The sequence below is a fragment of the Meriones unguiculatus genome, chromosome 4 (genome assembly GCF_030254825.1).
Source record: "Meriones unguiculatus strain TT.TT164.6M chromosome 4, Bangor_MerUng_6.1, whole genome shotgun sequence".
In the NCBI taxonomy this organism is placed as follows: domain Eukaryota; kingdom Metazoa; phylum Chordata; class Mammalia; order Rodentia; family Muridae; genus Meriones; species Meriones unguiculatus.
The window spans coordinates 27,523,323-27,544,695 of NC_083352.1; the positions used below are offsets into that span (position 1 = coordinate 27,523,323).

General features: G+C 47.4%; 1 protein-coding gene across 2 annotated transcripts in view; it reads left to right on the plus strand.

Annotated features, from left to right (window-relative positions):
• Positions 1 to 20,706, plus strand: part of Prag1 (PEAK1 related, kinase-activating pseudokinase 1) — a 52,038-nt gene extending 31,332 nt beyond the window's left edge. For both annotated transcript variants that reach the window (XM_060381616.1, XM_021664367.2), the window contains exons 4-6: positions 2,753 to 2,910; positions 12,312 to 13,069; positions 19,159 to 20,706. In XM_060381616.1, coding sequence (XP_060237599.1) covers positions 2,753 to 2,910; positions 12,312 to 13,069; positions 19,159 to 20,301 — 2,059 coding nt within the window. In that variant the 3' untranslated portion in view covers positions 20,302 to 20,706. The remainder of the gene's footprint in view (positions 1 to 2,752; positions 2,911 to 12,311; positions 13,070 to 19,158) is intronic.
• Positions 20,707 to 21,373: the final 667 nt, after the last annotated feature.

Sequence of the window (21,373 nt, forward strand, 5' to 3'; positions counted from 1 at the left end):
TGTTCACCCCTGGGTTCACTTTTTCACTTACCGTGTAGTGCCTTCCATCATGCAGAAGTCTGAAAATTTAAAAATTTCACTGAAAATTATCTAACTTTTCATATACATCTTTTTCTTATTTAAGTCATAACTTACGTATTTAAGGTCAGAAACAGTTTTTTTATATGTTGGTCCTATCACGACCAGAGCTCACTCTTTACTGGTGTCACTGTTATAAAAAAAAATAACATTGAATAATTAGAAAGAAAAAAAAGAAGTGAATTCGTTTTGTACTTCCAATTTTAACCTTTATAAAAGGAAAACAAAGAGAAATTGTGGACTAGCCACTAAATGAATATAAATTTGAAATTCCTAAATTGCATACCAATAAAATTGAGCAACGAGTGATAAATTGTAAATAAAAAGTGTCTGCCAGAGCCCAGGACAAGCTTATGCTTTGCACTGAAGCCTTGTTGGTCCTGATTTGTATTGAAACATCATTCTTGGTTCTGCTTTCGTATGGAGATCCCTCTTTGCATCCAGCACACAAGAGCTCTTTTTTCTTTCAAAATTGGCACAAAATTGCATGCGTGTGTGTTCACACTTGATCGTATTTGTGAGTCTCTTAGATTTGTTTATTTATATATATCTCAACAAGTGTTTCCTCAGGTTGTGGAGTGCCAACTGAGAAATCAGGGGGCTGAAGTTTCTCCCTTGGTGATATACTCCCCCCCTTGTGTGTGTGTGTGTGTGTGTGTGTAATGTCTGTCTGTCTGCAGGTTCATGAGATAACCTGACTTAGTCATGCAGAGGACTGAGGAGATCAGTTGTGTTCCTCTCTTGCTTTCTGTCTTATTCCCTCAAAATTGGGTCTCTCACTGAAATAGAAGCTCACCCCTTCTGCTAGGCTGGATAGCCAGCCAGCTCCCCAGGAGCCACCTGTCCCTGCCTCCCAGTGATACAGCTGGCTTCTTATGTAGGTGATGAGACTTTGAATTCAAGTCCTCATGCTGGCAGACCTAGTGCTCTTACCCACTGAGCTATCTTCTCCCTAGCCCCTGATGGTCTGGGTCTGGGAACTGGACAAATCTAGAGAACACTTTGAAGTGAGATGGCTCTTGAGCTAGCTTCCCTCCTTCACTGAGTTGTCCTCATTGAAGTTTCATCTTGTGACTTCAGAGAAAGCTGTTTGTGTTCGAGTTCCATCGCAAGGACTAAATACTTGAGGAAAACCAACTTAAAGGAGGGAAGGTTTCAGTCCATGAGGATTTAGAGCCATTGTTTCCAGGTCTGAGCCAAGGCAGGACACTCTGGCTGGTACCAAGAGGCAGAACAGTGCTGCTCAGTTCACAGTGGTCTGGGAGCAGAAAGAATGCACAAAGCAAGGCCATGTCCCCTGGGACCTGCTTCCTTCAACCAGGCTTCATCTCCTGAAGGTTCCATTGCCTCTCAAAATCACATTAAGATCTGAACTCGTAAATGTAGTCCTCCATTCATGACGTTAGAAACCACATTGTCCGGTCACCTCCCAAAGTCCCCACCTTTGTGCTCTGCTACACAGAAGGCCAAAGCCTTTGGAGGGTGCGTACCATCTGTAAACTGTAATACCACTGCTGAAAGACCTGAGGAAGGCAGAACTATTGTTAATCTTGCTGGAAGCTGAAACAACATCGCTCCCGTAGCATGAAGGGGTGGTTGTTTTCATTTGCTCTGTTTTCTAAAATGTTAAGATTACTCAGATCAATACTTTCATGGTCACTTAATATTTGGAGGCTGTCAAATGGTGTTAATAGCAGTCTCAAGATTGGAAACGACATTATTTCTGAAGAGCATTTTCTACGACAGCAAACAAGCGTTCTCTAAACTTCTATGGTTAAAAAAAAAAAGAAAGAAAAAAAAAAGAAAGAGACTCCAGCCACACGCGTCTCTGAACTCTCTCTGCCACCAAGGGATGTCAGTTTGGCAAATGGGGGGTTATCACCGACAGGGAAAGAGGGGGACCAGGGTGGGTGTGTCTCATTTCACGGTGAAAATGTCAGTGGACACGTGCATTTGTGTGGCTCTTAGAAAGAAGGAAGGAGGAGGGGTCAGTGACCTGAACATGCTCCATGCACTTGTTTTGAGGTGAGGGCTTTCGTCTTGCGGTTGGCGTTCTCAGCTCTGATATGCTGAACAAACCGTTCCTACGATGCCAAAGCACAGTTTGGGCGTAAGGGTTAATTTGGTTTGGTTTAAGCATTTCACCAGAAGTCTGGTTAAAATTTAAAGAAATGTTTTCCTTGGGTTCAAGGAGCAATCTAAGACACTGAACCCATGGCAGTAGGGCATCAGGCATAAAAGAATTCCCATGTCGTTAGCCCTACTTTGCAATTCAGTCCAGGGCTTGCAAAAACCATCCGATTTCTGTGGCTCCCTATATAATCTCCGTGTGGCCCTAGAAAGTGGGCTGGATGATGCTGTTTCTAGTTTTTCTTTTTAGCCACATGTCACCGAATATAGCAGATGACATAAATGGCACATGGGATCATATATGAAAGCAGGACTTTGGTGTGTGTCTGACTTCATTGACTCATGGTCCTAGCTCCTCTCAGGAAGTACTTTGTGTGTGTAAGATTTCAGAAGAACCCCTGTTCTCGTTCCCCAAAATTACCGTAACTTTGTATAACTTCCTGCTGTTGGCCAGTTTTCGAGAGCATGGGAGGTCTGTGACCCGTCAGCAGGGTCTCTGGATGGAAACCAACTGAATCACATCCATTGTTTGTTCCCTGTCCAGGCACCTGTTAAAAATGAACAAGAGCAGCTCTGACTTGGAAAAAGTGAGCCAGAGTTCTGCAGAAAGCCTCAGCCCGTCCTTCAGAGCGGCCCACGTCAGCTTCACCACGGGCTCCACGGACAGCCTTGCCTCAGACTCCAGGACCTGCAGCGATGGAGGTAACCACCCAGGCTTACATTCTACAGAGTCCGCAAACCAGACCTGGACTGGTTGCTAGGATTTGGAAGGCCTGAGCAAGGCTTTTCAGTCCTGGAGCTGCTTTGTTCAGGAAGGAGACCTTACCCAGGGGCTGGTCAGGTTTATTCCCTCCGTGATTACAAGTGTACCGCCTTGGTGATAGGGCAGACTGTTAAGGGTTGACTTGATGGTGCTGGTGCTGTGTTTGCTGGGCAAGCATGAAGCCCTGAGTTTCTATCCCCAGAAATGGGCTGTGGGGATGCAAAGATTAGTAGATTCTTAATGCTTGCTGGCTAGCCAGTCCAGGTGACTCAGTGAGCTGCAGATTTATTAGGAAACCTTTTCTCAAAAAATAAGATGGAGAAGTGATTGAGGAATGCAACTGATGTTAAATTAACCTCAGGCTGACATATGTATATGAAAACATACCATACACACATGCACACACACACACATACACACACACCATACACACACACAAACACACAACATGTTGGAAGTGCCCCGTTTCTCTGAGTACCAAGTCAGCCATAAATAGTGCCTCCTGTCCACCAGAGTCCCTGGAACCTCAGATGTTTTGGTGTCTCGTTTACATGCATGTACATGCATGCATACATGTACACAATAATGTTTGCATAAATGTTTGTTAATTAAAATAGGATGGCTTTATGAGGCCATTGCCCAACCCTATTCTATATCAACCACTGAAACATAATATGTGGATATGTCCTGTTCGGCATATTTTTAAAAAAGAGCCCAAGGTTTTCTGCCCTTGTGGATTTAGTGGTAATGCTGATGACCTTTCTCGCCTTGGGCATGCTCTGTGTGAATCTTCTCTTACTCTTCTCCTAGGCTTCCTTCGCATGCTAGAGTTATACCTGTCCTGGTGTGACGTCCTCATTTTATGGACGTACTTTTTCTCAAGGGGCATTTTTGGGGTAGAGGACCCCACAGCACATTTCTAGCAGCAAACATAGATTATGAGTTCTCTCATGAGAAACCACCACTAGTTCTCACAGGAACTAACAGGAAATGTATTCATCTTGATTTGGGGAAGACGTAGCAAAAGCAAGATTGTCCTTTTTTTTTTTTTTTTTCTGCAGCTCCTCTAGACTCCCATCTCCTTCCTTTTCCCATCCCACTGTGCAAAAACTCAATGAGGCAGATTATTTCCTGCGAGCCTGAGTATCTGAGCCGTGCCCCCATGCTGTCCAAGTCCAGCGTGTTCTCTTGGAAACCATGGCCAGTTCTAAGTGGCCATGTACTGTGCACCCCCCCTCAGCCACCACACGGGTGGTATCGAGAGAACCTGACTGAAGTGCTTTACCGTAGATCTGTTCTCAGAGCTGGGAAAGACACGATTAAAACATGCAGGACACGTGGGTGGGTGGCTGGTGGCGTAAGGCAGGAAAATCAGATTGCCCCAGAATATGAGAGCTTATAAATGAGTGAGGACGGAGGATTCCAGGATGCTTTTTTGAGAAGGTCAGACTTTGGGCCGACAGCGTGATTAGAAATGAGCATGTTGGAGATGAGAATCAAAGGATTTTCCAGGGTGCCAAAACAGTCCAGAGGAGCCGAAGGGACACTGGGAAAAGGCAAGCCACTTGACGTGCTCTTCTGTGTGCAGACGAGGGGAAATGACCCTGTTCTGTGGGAAGCTGGGCTGCACAGTGCGAGGCATTCATTCCAAGCTGTGTGTAGAGTAGGATGTGGGAGCCACCTGCATCTTGTGAGGACAATGGTGGCACTTGATAAAGGTATTTTCTCGTATTACTTTCTGAATAGCATGAATCAAAATGAATTTATTTTCATGGTTGTTTTACAAAAAAAAAAAAAAAAATTCAGCATTCAGTGGACAAGAACCTCAAAATTTAGGTTCCACTAGTAATCAAGGCATGTTGACCCTTTGCAAGCTAGTTCTCTTCCTCTCCCTCTCCCTCTCCCTCTCTCTCTTTGTTGCTGCTGCTGCTCTTCCATATGGGTCTGGATCAGGGCTAAGCTTTGAAGCTGACAAGAGAAATTCTTCCTTTGGCTTCCCACCATGGATCAGGTCCACTTGCTTTTGGATGTTTTGTTTTGCTTTGGGTTTGTTTTTTGTTTGCTTGTTTTTTTGGGGGGTGGGGGCTGTTCTCTGTGTAGCCTTGACTGTTTTGAAACTTGCTCTGTAGAACAGGCTGGCCATGAACTCAGAGATGCTTTGCCTCCCAATAGCTGGGATTAAAGATGTACAACTGCCCTCCCCAACCCTACTCCTACCCCCACCCCTCCCCTCTGGCACTTTCAGACTCTTACAGAACCCTCTCGTCTTCCAGGCCCAAAAGTTCTTATCTGCTTATTTCTTATAACTGACATGCTTGTGCATCTCGACTTTTTGACATTTAGAACAGACACAGAGGCTGTGAATCAGAAGACAAGGCATCCAGCCAAGCTGAAGCTGTGGGAAATGAGAATCAGTGTCAGCCTCACTGGTGTCTTATGGAAAGGCAAAAGAAACCATTGGGTTATGCATTTATCTGCAGCAATAACTCACTGGTGAAGAAAAGCATAGCTCCCTGGTGTTTTGCATCTCCAATGTGACCTGAGTTGAAGAAAAGGTCACCTGATTGCCCAGCACAGCTGTAGTTTATGTAAAATTGTTAGGAATTTATCTGATGTCCAGCTTTAATAGCAAAAGAAGCATTTAAGTTGTATAAGGATATAAGGCTTGGTGGAGGCTCTTGCTTTTAATCCTAGAAGTTGGAGGCAGAGGAGGGTAGATCTCTAAGTTCAAGGCCAGCCTGGTCTATGTAGATAGCCGGGGCTATGTAGAGAAACCATGTCTCAAAATACTGCTCCAACAAAAAAGAGAATATAGTTCAAAGCTGTTCAATTTTTAAAGTAGGAGTTTATCTACATTTTAAAGTAACAAAATGATATTTTTGTATCATTGTAAAACTTTCCACCTTGATCAGATCTCTTATCCCTCCTAGCACATCTGTTATGACAGTTTTGTCTGTGGGTGGCAGTTCCTTAAGCAGAGAGCTGCTGAGCAGAAGGACAAAGCTGGCACAGCAGTGGTTTGGATTGCATTTGGTTCCAGAAGGACAAATGCAATTGTTAGGTTGGGTCTGTTGAGGAGAATGGACGGATGGCTGTGAGGGAGACATCACTGGCTAAATGGCCAGCAGAGGACCCTTATGCGCTAAGCGCCCACCTTTAAATACAAACCTGAAGCTGAGGATGGCAGTGCAGGCCTACATTCTGGCACTTGGGAGGAGGATGCAGGAGCATCATTAATGCAAAGTCATCCATAGCAATGTGGTTGGTAATCCAGGCCAGCCTGGCCTATAAGAGACGCTGACTCAAAACAACTACAAAAACCCAAATAAACGCAGACTTAATGTCGTATTAAGATAGTTTCCCTCTTTAACATAATTGAGTGATACAACGGACATAGGTTAGAATTTACTGTTTAACAGGAAACCACCAGCGTCCGCAACAGAACAGAGCAGAGAGCTCTAACCATGCAGAGGACATGGACTCTCACCAATACAATAGCCTGAACTGTACTGCTGGCTCTTATTTTATAGCTAGGAAGCCAGAGCTAGAGCAATGTAACTAAATACTGTGGCATTAATCGCCTTGGTTTTCTCCACAGTAATGCCAATATGTTTTTTTAATACATACATATATGTGTGGCGTGTTTCTATACATGCACCGTCATTCATCTGATAGATATTTGGCATAAACTATATGCTGGGTACAATTCCAGCTGCTGAAGACCCAGAAAAAACTGCCCCGCTCTTTCCTTCACAGGGCACATGGCTAGTTACACACACGCAATGGAGAATGCTGTGGAGAAAGAGCGAGCCAGGAAGGGGGTGGGGAAGTGTAGAAGCTCCTGTCAAGGAGACAGGAAGTCTACAAAGATTAGACTAGTCAGGATGAGTGACAGCCTGACCTTCAGCAAGCACTTGTTCCCCTCTTCGACAGTCACCTCCAGCTCTGCAGCAAAGAGGTCATATTTTTTTTTTTTTTCAAAAAGATCCGCAAAGAGGCACCCACAACTGTCTACCTAAATTTAGTGTGTGCTCATCAGACAGGCTTATTAGATCGCTTGATCTTAAATCCATAGGTTCAGTCCGATGCCTTATATAAGTAACTTGTCCTAACCCAGTATATCCCCCCAGCCCATCAAGAACTGAGTCGGAAATTCCTTCCCAGATGTTACTGAAGGACAGAGGTTTGTCCCAGAGGAAAATAGACTCTGTTTAATACTCTCAGCATCCAGAGCTACCGTGCTGGCAAGAGGCTTCATCTTAAACAGTTCACTGTAAGCTGCAGAGGAGTCTGCAGTGGAAAGCCTCTCACCTGACGCTCGCTCCATCCCAGGGCCCATTGCCACTTTGAACACTTTTCTATGCCATTATGAATCAAAGTGTCAGAACATTCAGCATACTACTGAATGTTATGAAGTGGGATCCTGGGACACACTGGGGAGATTTGTTTTGCGTACCTATCTGTGAGAAACAAATTCTTAAAAGAAATAGAATCGCTGCATTTAAATTTGGATGCATTTCAAGTCGTTGTCCTCAGTTTGTCCTCTAAAAATGTCAGCTTACCTTTCTACCAACTGCATAGGAAAAGTGACTTGAACGAAGTTTTAATGTAAGGACCTGAGAAGAAAACCCTCACGGGTTGTGTCACAGCAAGGGTTTTGAAAGATCTCAATCTCAGAGGCCCAGCTGGGCTGCTGGCTGGAAGAGGAGGCATGGGGACTGCCTTCCAAACTGAGGCCTGCATCTTTCCCTCCATGCAAAGGGCATTGAGGCCTTGATTGCTGCTTGCCGGCATGATGGAGTGGTCTGTCAAGATTCTGCACAAATGCCACGTTTTCCGTCCAGCTGCAAAATGCTAATAACATGCTTCCAGCTTGAGCCACATTTATCTTCCTGGAAAAGCAAGGCATTCCTTTAAAAAGAATGCTCTGCCCTCCCAGTTCCTTTATTTTTCCATGTGATTATCCAGCCTCTTCAGGTTCTGGAACCAAATGAGAAGTTGCACAACTCCCCTTTGGAAAATTGTGAATCTGGAGAATGCCTGAGCCCCTTCCCTACCCATCAGTTGGCAGAAACCTCCCAGACTGCCTCTTCCTGCGTGACATGGTGCCTACACAGGTGGTTTGGCTGTATTTTCCTGGTCTCTAATGAGAGGAGCAAAGGGTACAGGATCTGGGCAGCATTTTCTCCATCTGATTTGTTTCTAATGTCTTACACATAGTAGGTGCTTACAAAATATTAGCCAATGGAGTGGGCAAATCTTTGAAGCTGTTTGCTCAGCTACACTTGATTGGCAAGCGTCAATCTACAGACTAGTTCAAGTTTTTTGCATACACATAAACATTCAGTTGGCTTCACTTTACTGATTATTGGGGCAGTGGCTAATACAAATGTGCAGAGCTTGGAGATCTCTTTAGACTGTAGACTCTGCCTTCTATATCCGTGCTTGTTCAGCCTGGCTACAGGCAGACAGTGGTACACAGGACCATGCCCACTCAGTATGGCTCAAAACAGGGCTGACCACTTCCTCTGTAAACCCGGCTCTCGTTTGGCTGTAGAGACTGTGGAAGTACCTATTAAAACCCAGCAAGGAGAGAAGACTCTATCATAAGGTAGACCTCATGTTAACACATTTGAACTTTTGCCCTGCATTCTGAGTAGGGACTAACCTGTTTTCCCCAGCCATTGCAATCCTGACTTCTTCTTTGCTTTCTAAATATAAAGACACCAAACTCGTAGACAAGCTGCTACCCTCCCTCTGCCTTTGTGAGATCCACCCAGCATGCCTCAGGTAACACTTTCCATCAGAGGAGATTTCTCTTGTCCAAAGTACTTGCATAAAAGGGATGAGGATGGTGTATGTGGAACTGGAGACTGGAAGGAAAACTTGGGAAACGAACCTCTTTGTCTTAGTTTGCAAAGTTACTCAGCCAGGAATTTAGCTTTCAATGTTTGCCTACTTCCCAGAAAAAAATTCCCAGCCTTTCCAACTCTTCAGTGTAAGTCAGAATTGGGAGACAGTGGTCTAGTGCCAGCATGCAACCAGAATGTGGTGGAAATAGTTTTGTGGGCCATTGAATTTGAGTCTTTCTGGCCATTGGCCAAAGCTGTCCAGGATTTCTTTTTAGGCAGATTTTCCTGGATCAGGTAGCTTACCTGTGAACTACGAAAGCATTTTGGGTGTCAGGGTATGCTTGTCCTCTTCCGGCTTTGCTGAGTGCAGACCGCAGAAGCTGCTATGAATGGTAACTTAGGCAATTCAGCATCCAAATGCTATTGGCCCAGGGCAATGTAGAAGAACTGGTTCTCCAGGAAAGAATCAAGAAAGTCAGGGTCAGTGCCCTCTCACCCAGAGTGACAGCTGGAGAAATCAGTTCCATGTAGAAACATCCATTTCAAAGCAGCTCGAGTCTATCCACACTGGAGCAATTACAGAACCCTGAGGTGTTTGCAGCTCCATCACTGAGTCTTCACCTGCTTGCACAGGTACAGGCATGTGCACATGTGTGCACTTGTGTGTCATGGTCAAAGACCACCTTCAAGTGTCAGCCACATGCTGTTGTTGCTATGTAAGGTTTAAAGTACGGTCTCATTGACTTGAATTGGACATAGTAGCCTAGATGGGCAAGCCCTAGGGAACCTGCCTGTCTCTCCTTCTCAACACTAGTGGTGGAATTACAAGCTTGGACCGCCATGTCTTTCCTTTTAAATTGATCCTGGAGCTCACGCTAGGGTCTCTCTACCGGCCTAAGTTGTCTCTCCAGATCCTTTTTTTTTATTTAAAAAATGAAAATAGGTATGTGTGTATATAGGCCCAGTTAGATACATGAAGTCCACGCTTCAAGTGAGCCACCAGTCCCTGGGGAGCAACGTTACAGTTTTCCGTCTGCTGGGCAGGTATATGATAAAGGAGTGTTTCTGCAGTGCCTCCTTCTCGTTAGCTGGAGCACCATGGCACAACCTCACAGAACCTAAGAAATTAAAACATATTTGACCGGCCTACCTGCTAGTCATGGAAGCCCATACCTGTTTCAGAGCATCTGGTATCCTTAATGTGCCCAAGCAGCTATAGGGTTCCGATCAAAATTGCCCACCAACTCAGTTCCTACAGGATTGTCATGGGGACACAGAGTAGGGTAGGGGGAGAGTCTTCTCCTCAGGTGCCTGAGCCCTTGTTCATTTCAGTTATAGTTTTGTTTTTTTTTTTTAAATGGGGGAAACTCAGATGGATATGACTAGCTTATCCCTGCCTTTTGCTCTCAATCAAGTAATAAAAGGGGATGCTGGTGGCATCCAGAAAGTTGACATTAAAGATGAGGACAGACCCAGACAAGCTTAGGAAATCAGAACAAAGTTTAAAGGAACGACAGGCCAAGGCACTGACTTGTTAGCAGCCCCACTGGCACCTTGAGCAAGGGGTGGGAAAGGAACCCTATCTCTGCGCACACTGCTTCTGTCTCCGGAGGTACTGAATCAGGTGCAAACCAGGTCTTCAGATTTCACTCCACTCTCAACCTTCACTTTCAGCCCTTGCTCTAGTGATAGTACTACATTGGCTGTTTTCTGGTACCCAGAAGGCAAAGTGATGACACAATCAATGTATCCCAAGTGCCTGCCTTTTTACCCATGAACCTAGCCTTCTGGACTTGAGGAGCCTCATAGGCAGGTGTCATGCCCCTGGATTTTTAAAGTCAGGGTGTGAGGGAGCAATCCCCCTCCTTCATCCATTTCTCCTGTTAGAATGGAAATGAATCACCTTTAAACTTTGTCCCTGTTACTGACCCAGTCCATGGGGGCAGAGCCGCTTTCCTGGGGAGCATGAGACCTGAGGACTTCAGGTTTGCAGAGCCTGCCAAGGTCAGAGTCCAGTATGGTCTCCCTGCCTCACACTGGCTGGTTCTGGGACCCTATCTGCTGTGACAACGAGGGAACAGTTCCCAGACATGGGAAGCCTGATGGTCCCCACTGTGCCTGTGCTGCTGCTGCTTGTCCAAGCCTTCTGGGATGAACATAAATCATTCACTTAGCCTTGTTAGCAGGAGCTCCCAACACCCCACCCTCTCTGAGCCTGCCTGCCTGTCTGCCTGCCTTTAGCTAAGCAGGGCCAGGTGGGAAGGGTAGCTGCAGTGATCCTGATCAGCTATGTATAAACCAGGCAGCAAGAGCAAAAGCTAAGAGCAGGCTAAGAGAGGGCAGGGAGGACAGTTTGCCATACCTCATGTCTACTGTTTGGTTTTCTTTTTTTGTTGTTGTTGTGCGAGTGAGGCCTCGTGTAGCCCAGGCTAGCCTTGAACTCAATACGCAGCTGAAGATGGTTCTGAATTTTTAATCCTCCTGGTTACTAAACTTTCTACAGACTTGCCTTACTGTAACATCAGCAAGGTATTTGTGAAAGCCCAAAGGACTGCACACTAAGAGAGATCTGATCAGGAGAGGTGCACACTCATTAAAGTATGCCATGCTGTGGAGGATGAAGACATGAGTTCCAGAACCCATGTTACACACACATGCACGCACACATCAACTATAATCCCAGTGCTGGAGAAACAGACAGGTTTGTCCCTAGAACTTGCTGGCCAGCTTACTAGCCCAATGGGTGATCCTCCTGCCAGTTAAAAGGCCCTTTCTTAAAAATCAGGGTAGATGGCACCTTAGAAACGACAGCTAAGGTTGACCTTTGTCTTCTATGTTCATGTGTACATGTGTGTCCTTGTTTATACACGTATAACCACACATACACACATCACAGAAACATAGTCATAGAAGGTGGGATACAAAGCACTTTTTTCCTCTAGTAAACAATGCTTTCCTAAGCCTTAAAAAGTGGAGTCAAGCTAATGTGTTCAAGATTACGATTGTCATTACAGCGCTGTTTGCCAAGCATTAGAATCACCTACATGCCTATCAAGAGATGGCTAGTTAAATTATGACATTTACCTGTGATAATATATTGTGACACTGAATTTAGGAGAAGGAAGTAGATGAAATCTCTCCAAGATGTGAAGCAAAAGTGGTGTTCTAAAGGACAGACACTATTTGCTCCCATGCATGAAGATTTATTTGGGTTATTAGAACAAGATGTGAGAAATTTCTGGTGGAGACGTTTTCTGGGTGAAAGGTGCTTAGTGCTAAGGGACCGAGCACAAGGGAGATGTAATTGTCAGTGTGTACCATTCATGCAGTTTGCATTTTGTTCACCATGCACACACTATCTAAAGAAACAGAAAAGAAATATGATAAAATGAATTGCTTTGCTTTGAACCAACTTTAAAAAAAAATCCCACAACACCTGAGCCAGTGGCATTGATCCTTAGCCTGATGATTTCTGCTTCTCTTTCTAGGTCCACCATATGAACCCGCCCACTCACCCACCATCAGCCGGAAAAAACTCTTTGCTCCAGTCCCTTTCCCATCAGGCTCCACCGAGGATGTGTCTCCCAGTGGTCCTGCGCAGCCACCTCCTCTGCCCCAGAAAAAGATAGTGAGCCGTGCGGCCTCTTCCCCTGATGGCTTCTTCTGGACCCAAGGTTCCCCTAAGCCACGCACAGCAAGCCCCAAGCTGAACCTAAGCCACTCAGAAACCAATGTCTGTGCCCACGACGAGCCTCCTTTTAGCTATTCCTTGAACCCTGGGAACCATTCCCATCATGCTTTCTCCTCGTCTGAGCCTTTGGAGAAAGCTTTCAAAGGCAGTGCCCCCTGGGCTCCCGCTGTGGGCCTGGCAGGCAGCAAAGGTGGCTGTGGGAGCCCTGGTCTCCAGTGCAGGGCGGCCACCTCCACCTCGTCCTCCCAGCTCAGCGTGTCCAGCCAGGCCTCCTCCGGCAGCACCCAGCTACAGCTTCACAGCCTGCTGAGTAGCATCAGCAGCAAAGAGGGCACCTATGCCAAGCTTGGGGGCCTCTACACCCAGTCCCTGGCCCGCCTAGTGACCAAGTGTGAAGACCTCTTCATGGGCGGCCAGAAAAAGGAACTGCGCTTCAACGAGAATAACTGGTCACTCTTTAAGCTGACGTGCAACAAGCCTTGTTGTGACTCAGGGGATGCGATTTACTACTGCGCCACCTGCTCCGAGGACCCTGGCAGCACCTATGCTGTGAAAGTAGGTACTTACCCCCGCCCCCTTCCATTCTATGGTCTGACTGGTTGGTCCTGGACAAGTCATTCCTCCTCTCCAAGCTTTTGTAAGCAGGCTGATTAGCAAGCTTCCCTTTACCCTTGGCACTGGGTTAATCTCACTCTCTTCCTGGCCCGGCATGAGTATAAGATGTGGTCAGTGCTCTTCTGTTTGTGGTCCAGATGCAACAGGAAAATGGCTGTTAGTGCCGCAGAGTTCACTCACGTATTCAGCAGGTTTTTCTTTCATGCTAAGTATTTCACAAAGATCTTAGCATAGAGGTGTGAACAGGAGATTCCTTATGGCACTTATGATCCAATAAAAGAGATGGGCTGTTGAGTGGTGGAGGCAGGAGCATTAGATTTGGGCATTGTCCTGAACAGTGTGAGTGAGGATAAGATAACATTTGCTCAGTATTTACTGTTACAGTTACTGTCTTGGCTGGTGGATTAGTTATCTAGGCCACTGCAGTGAAGAGATTTTTCCTTGAAGAAACTTGTGATTCCACCAGAAAAGACAGATGAGAGCCCTGATGAGTACATTCAAAGGAGCTTTGTGCACCTAAAAGCTACCCCTCCGTAAAGACAGTATGGGGAAACTAAGAAACTCCATGTAGTTAACAGACATCAGGATCACAAAAGTCTTGGATTAGGTTATGGCCAAGAGAACAGACACTGGTAGCAAGAAAATACTGTCAGGCTCCATGATCACAGCTACTCCAGAGGCTGAAGTAGGAGGATCCACAGTTCACGGCCTGCCTGGGCTACACAGTGAGAAAAAGGCCCATCTGGGTAAATCAGCAAGACTCAGTCTTGCAATGGAAAATGGAGGGTTGGGATGTACCTCGGTAGTAAATCACTTGATTAGCGTACATGAGGCCCCTGCTTTAATCACCAGTGCCACAGGGAATGAAAAGGGGGGGGGGGGAGAGGAGGAAGAAGGCAGCAGTCCCAGCGGAGCTTTATGGTACGAGTTCTCAGACTTCGTTGTCACTTCATGTCGGAAGCCAGAAGCTGCCTTCCGAGTAAGTTAAATTTCATGCCCAGACCCCCAACCCAAGTGAAAAGAAGGAAAGTTTATTTTTCTTGCTAGGATGGCTGTGTCCAGTATATTTACTTTTTGACTTACACTGATACTTATACTGAAGCTAGATCCCATTTTAAGTTGCAAATATGGCAAGTCGAAAATGCTTTGAATGATCTACGGAACCTGCAGCCCAGCAGCTCAGCCATCATGGAGTCAGCCATCATGGAGTGTCCATTGTGACTAAACAGGTTCCTTGTTGCCCCCCCCCAGCATCCCAAGAAGGGAATTATTATTTGTATCTATCTATCTATTTACTGATTGATTGATTGACTGATTGATTTTGAGGCAGGGTTTCTCTGTGTAGCCTTGGCTGTCCTGGATTCACTTTGTAGACCAGGCTGGTCTCGATCCACCTGCCTCCGCCTCCCAAGTGCCCGAGTTAAAGGCACGCACCGCCTCTGCTGCTGTCGCCAAGCCAGGGAAAGAGCAACTTTGAAGTAAAATTGCTAACAAATTTGTATTTCTGCCTTTGCACCGTTATGATGTAGAGAAGACGAGTAACCGTTTGAAATCAGGGGCCATCTGAATGGGAGAGGGTGACTGAAAAATTATCTGAGCAAGGTGAACTTGCCATGTGGACAGCCTCGGGGAAAGGATGGAGGGAGGAAGGGCTAGATGCTCCGTGAAATGAGTACTTGGTTTGTGACCAGTCCTCCAGTCTTCTCCTTGACCCTGTCAATCATGTGCTCATGAGCTTTGGTCACTCTCACCTTGCTTCCTGGTGCTAAACCTGGAGGTCTCGGGCAATCTTGAAGAGACTTAATTCAAAGAAAATGATGGGATTCCGTGGCAAGAGCCAAGCAGAGAGCCCAGCACTGAGTTCAAACCTTGGGCAGGGAATCTTTCCCAATATACAAGTGACTGTACCAAATAGCTTGGAATCCAGGGCCCATCTTCTCCAATACACAACACAAAGCTCAGCTTTCCCAGAGGATGGTAGAAGCGAGCATTATCCCGTCCGTGTTGCATCATGAGTTTAAGTCAGGAGAAAACCTGAAGAGAAGCCTTGATCCCCAATGAAGAGGGTCCCAGAGGGTTCCTATTTGACTTTCCTGGAGGAGCGGAATTCACTGAACCATGTGAACAATGAAGTTTGGAGAATGGCATCAAATACATGCGATACTGTAATTAGCCAAGGCGTTATTACTCTGTAAAAGTGCCTGCCGTGGCGGTGGGGGGAGGGGAGCAGTGAGCGTCGTTTTGGCACGTGCAGCTGTTCCACTTCATTAGCAGTGCAGTCTAGACAGAATACAGTCATCCGAGAGCCCACGGGAGGGGGAGCTGGGCTCCTTCCCAGCCTCCCCCTGAGTGTGCCCCTGAGCTCAGTTCATCCGTGCATGTGAAGCAGGGAGCCGACACAGAAATCAGAGGCAGCATTGCTTCTGAATCCCAGCGAACAATGGCAGATGGGCACCTGCTGGTGCCTGACTCTGGAACCTCTGATCACAGGCTCCTCAGCCTGCAACATTGAGGTGTGAACTGGCCCTTATAGCCTGACCCCACGGATATGTGGAAGAATGAGAGCAATTTTTCGTGTGGGTTTTGAAGCTGTTTCTGAGCTGTGTAGAGTTGCAATTCATAATTAGGGACTTGCGTAGACTGAGCCTTTGGGCCTTTCTTCTTTCTTTTTTTTTTCTTTTCGTTTCTTGTGGTTGTTGCCTAACAGATATGACTTAGTCCAGAATTTTGCCCATCCTTGAGGCTCCGGTTCCAAGGCTTAAGACAGGACAAAGTTTGCACAAAAGTTTGGAATTTGAGCCGAGCCAGAGGTCTTTGGAAAGTTCCAGGATTAAAACCAAGGGCAGGGTCGCCTGCACATGAAATGGGCGGCAGAGGAGGGGGATGGGGGTGAAGATGGTTGTCTCCACTCCTCATTCTTCATCTCAACTGTAGGATCATCTTGGGGTTCCCCACTCAGAAATGGGAGGGGGGCTGGTTAGCTGTTCCTGGGGCAACTTTCTCCCGTGGATGGGGGGTGGCTGTGCTGTGGGGGCTTTCTGGAGGCCCTGCTCACTGATTTTGTCATGCAGCCAGCTAGGTTACTATTTACCCATTTCCTTCATTTACATCTCTGCAAAATGTCAGTGGCTCAACTGGAGCTCTGGGCTCCTGTTGTTTGCTGGGCTGGGGCCTTTTATACCCTGGAGGAAAGACAGCCTTGGAAGCCCTTTCCAGGGCCTGGCAGCCGCTCAGTCAAGGGTTGTAGAGAGCATGTAAACCAGCTCTGGATACCCTGCCCCACCACTGAATGGTTACAGACATAATGGCAAGAGCAGTCGCCATAGCAACCCCATCATTGCAGGCTCACCGTAGGCCTGGCTTGGTGCCTAAAGCCATACCTGCATCATTTAAGCTAATCCCTGGGAGCCAGCCGCCACTGCCCCATTTAAAGCACAGAGAAAACAGAATGAGAGATAAATGCCACCCATCACCCACACTGTTGCTTCCGTGTTTGTAGCAGAATCTGCCCACTGAAACGTATTTGTAACCCACAAATCAATACTCAAAAGCATTTTCCCATCTGCATATGCTTTCTGCTCCGACCAAAAGCACATGTTATTTTTTAGTATATTCAGTGCCAGGGAGCCGGTGACGAGCCTTCCAGCAAAAATACGGGTTAGAGTTATGTCAGTTCAACTTCAACAATATAGAGTAACTAAGGCCTTTCCAAGCACATTGCACCCAAGACTAAGTCATGTAACCATCAGCTGATGAAAAGACTGTGACCGGAATCACCGAAGCCCTGCCCTGTATTTGTGGGAGACTGGTTCCATATTTGCTAGTTCGGTATTTGAAGCTCCTTTACAAACCATAACTACTTCAGATAAGGCTCTATGTAACTTGTCAAAGGTTGCCGAGTTAATATTTAAGCCTGTCTGTTCCTTCCTAAGGCCTGCACATTTGACCTAAAGAACACTTCCCAGGCTCCTAGTTGGGTAAATAGTTTCAATTCAAAAGGTTCACTGTCCCCTCTCTTAGAACACCTACTACTTTGAGTTTTGTGGGATTATAGGAGATGTTTTGTGGAAAACCCCATGGGTGGCACAGTGCCCACATATGCAAGTGTCCAGTGTGGTGTGTATGTGTGTGTGTGTATGTGTTTACTGTAAAAAAAAAAAAAAAAAAAAAAAAAAAAAAAGGTCCCAATGAACATTTTCTACCTATCCACCAAGACCTTGACCAGCAGTGTTTGGTCAACCACTAAGTATTTATAGGCAAGGCTTTTGTGAGGACTCATCCCCACAAATTCTCTTTCATTTGAAAGTGTTCCGAGGCCGAGGAGATGGCTCAGCCAGTGAAGGAATTTGCTGTGCAGACCTTACAATATGAGTGTGAACAGCCACCACGGAAGGAGAAACCAATCAGGAGAAGTTGCCCTTTGATACTCTTACCTCCCCCACACTCCATGACCCACACTCTCACATCACCCCCCCTTACACACACATAGCATCATCATAATAACAATAATAATGTCGAACTGAAAAAAAATCATAAAAGAATGCCAGAGGACTGTCATTTAAAAGCAGTGCAGTGTGGCTGGGTTTGCTGCAATGAGACCCTGGAGCAAGACCCTGTATGCATGGATATTCCAAATCAGTTTTATTAGTGTAATGAGGAGCAATTTCTGGGGTAGATATACTTTCTTTTTTATTTCCATTCTGCCTCCACAATAGAGAGATTAATGCATTAATGTGCAACCCACTCCTTGGTTAGCTTTTAAGAAAAAATATTCAGAGGCTGAATGAATTCGTTGATGTAGAGTTCTGTGCTGTAAGGTTGATATAGCTGCAAGCAGGAATAAGGAGCTGTGAATGGTCTATACAACTGAACTTCAGAAAACGTTGCCCAAAAGTCAGGTGGTACTTCCTGTAGCTAGGAGGTACCATTCTTCTCCTATCTAAAGCTGGGCAGCATTGCATGAAAAGCAGAGGACGAGAGAGACAGGGATACACAGAAAGAACAGCCCCTTTCCGTGTAATCACAAGGAAACTGAGGTCTGAGGATCTCCACTTGAGTTGGGGCTGGGAAGAGTGTTAGCTTTCCTCTGGTGGCTGGCCCTAAGGGTATAAGCAGAAGAGACGAGGTGATGGCTGTGCGGACTCTCCCAGGCACCCTCCCACAGGTGTTTGAAATTATTTGATTTACTCCTGCTTTCAGGTCTGAAGATGCCCTCCAGCCCTGCCGGCTCCCTTTTCCAGGAGAGCGCCCTGTTTTCTTCCAGGCGCTGTGGCTCCAGTTCAGAGCAGGGTACAGCTTCCCCCGACCATTTGCAATGAGTCATCCCTGAGGTCCTTTCATAGAGCAGGCGTTGCCCCTTTACCTAAACCTAGGAAGCAGGGCAACTGAAGAGAGTGTGGCCAAGTCCTAAAGGTGTGAGGATACCATTGTCCCTGAAGTTCTCTGAGGAGTATTCCTGCGGTGAAATAGCACCTGCTCTCATGCCAAAGGCAGACCTGATAGTGCGGAAACTGCTCAGAGACTCCAGCCTGGCCACTCTGTTTTCCCAAGAGCCGTATTTCTCTTGTTCCACAGTTCCCCCCCGAAGCTCCACAGGCTTCAGTTGTTTTCTTCTGTGGACCATGCTTCCCGTGTGGATTTTTCTCCCCCTGAAACTGAGCTTCTCTGTGCCTTGGCTACCCTGGAATTGGCTCTGTAGACCAGGCTGGCCTTGAACTCCCAGAGATCCTCACTCTGCCTCTGAACTGCTGGGATCAAAGGTGCGCGCCACCACCTCCCGGCCTGACGTGGATTCTTTAAAAAAAAGGGGGGGGGATACAGCTTAAACGAAATCTCAAAAATGCTGTCATATATTTCTTCTTCACATTTTTCTAAAATTTGTACGCTTTAGCACTCTTTAGTCTTGGTGCGCCGGACGTGAGGTAAGGAGTTGTTTACCTCTTGGTGTGAGGATGCCAAATATCCGGCATTTGTTTCGCAGAACCATGGGTCTGTCCCACTCCTAACCTCGAATTTCCTTCTTGCCGCAGATCTGCAAAACCCCGGAACCCAAGTCATCCTCCTACTGCAGCCCGTCTGTGCCAGTGCACTTCAACATCCAGCAAGACTGCGGCCACTTTGTGGCCTCTGTGCCCTCCAGCATGCTCGCCTCCCCCGACACATCCAGCAAGGACCCCGTGCCCGCCGCCCCCTCCCAACCCCCAGCCCAGGAGCAGGACTGTGTGGTGGTCATCACCCGGGAGGTGCCTCACCAGACGGCCTCCGACTTCGTGAGGGACTCCACGGCCAGCCACCGGTCAGAGCCTGAGGTTTACGAGCGCCGGGTGTGCTTCCTGCTTCTACAGCTCTGCAACGGCCTGGAGCACCTGAAGGAGCACGGCATCATCCACCGTGACCTGTGCCTGGAGAACCTGCTACTGGCGCACTGCAACCCTCAGGGCTCCCCGGGGACCTCCCCCTCTCCCGCCGCGCCCACCACCACCACCACCACCACCACCACCTCCCGGTGCCCTTCTGCCACGCCCACAGCCGCCGCCGCCGCCGCCGCCTGCCAAGGAGGGCCCGGTGAGAAGCACCTGCCCCGGCTCATCATCAGCAACTTCCTGAAGGCCAAGCAGAAGCCAGGCGGCACCCCCAACCTGCAGCAGAAGAAGAGCCAGGCCAGGCTGGCCCCCGAGATCGTGTCTGCCTCCCAGTACCGCAAGTTTGATGAGTTCCAGGCCGGCATCCTCATCTATGAGCTGCTCCACCAGCCCAACCCGTTCGAGGTGCGAGCCCAGCTGCGGGAACGCGACTACAGGCGGGAGGACCTACCCCCGCTGCCCACGCTGTCCCTCTACTCTCCCGGCCTGCAGCAGCTGGCGCACCTGTTGCTCGAGGCCGACCCCATCAAGCGCATCCGCATAAGCGAGGCGAAGCGGGTGCTGCAGTGCCTGCTGTGGGGGCCGCGGCGGGAGCTGGTGGAGCAGCCTTGCGCCTCCGAGGAGGTGCTGTGTGGCACTCTGCACAACTGGATCGACATGAAGCGGGCCCTGATGATGATGAAGTTTGCCGAGAAGGCGGTAGACCGGAGGCGGGGTGTGGAGCTGGAGGACTGGCTCTGCTGCCAGTACCTGGCCTCGGCAGAGCCCGGGGCCCTCCTGCAGACCCTGAAGCTCCTGCAACTCCTCTGAGCCTCCAGCCAGACAGTTCCGCCGCCGCCTGCCACGCCCACCCTATGCCCTCGGCTTGCTTGCATCCCGCTTCCCCTGGGAAATGGTACAAATGACTGTCATCGTTGGATGTAATATTTTTATATATACATATATAATATAAATATGAAAGACTGAAGGTGTCCTTTCACACACGCCAGCCCCCTCTCCTCACACAGTCCCCTCCACCACCCCCGCCCCGCCCCGCCCCTGTAATTATGTACAGTTCAAGCTTCATGCAAGGTCCTGAAAACAGTTCGACGGACAGAACAAAGCTTGGACTTCTGCCTCGCTACCCTGTTATGAAGTCTCCTCGCCCTTTTGTCAAACTGTTATTTAAAAAACAAAAACAAAAACAACCTCCACAATAAAAAGCAAAATGTCTTACGTTATCTTCTTTTTAATTGAGTTGCAAGCAAATCCCTTTTGCCTCGAGTGCTTGAGTCCAGCAGACTCGTTGATGAGTAGAATCTATTTCCCACGGCAGAGGAGGGCACTACCTGGAATTGCCCTTGATCTTGCTGTTCCAGGATAGGAAGCCGGGGAGTGTTGGATGTGTTGCGATGGGTAAATGTTCTGTTTCTCTTCCCACACAGCAGGATTGTTAGGTGGGATCCTGGAGGTTTGAAATTTAACCCTGCTGCTCTAAACAAACCCATCTCTGGTTTGCCAAAGCTGTCCTCATTGTACTATTGGAGAGACCTGACTAAAAAGTAAAGTCCAGCTGCCTAGTTCGGTCTTCCTACAATGTGGTAGGCTATTAAAACAAACAAACAAAAACAACAACAACAAAGAGAAGATAAAAGCAAGCAGCAGAGCAGCCATCGGTGTTTCCCATCAGGCCTCTGCAGCCAGAGATGGAAAAGTAGAGCCTCCTGTTGCATCAGTTGGCCTTCTGCCATCCCCAGGCTCAACAGGAGATCTCTATTTTCAACCCACTTGTCGATCTTTTGCTTTAAGAAACTGTTTAACAGCTGGCCATTGTAATCCCAGCACTTGAGAGGCAGAGGCAGGTGGCTCTCTGTAAGTTCGAGGCCAGCCTGATCTATATAGC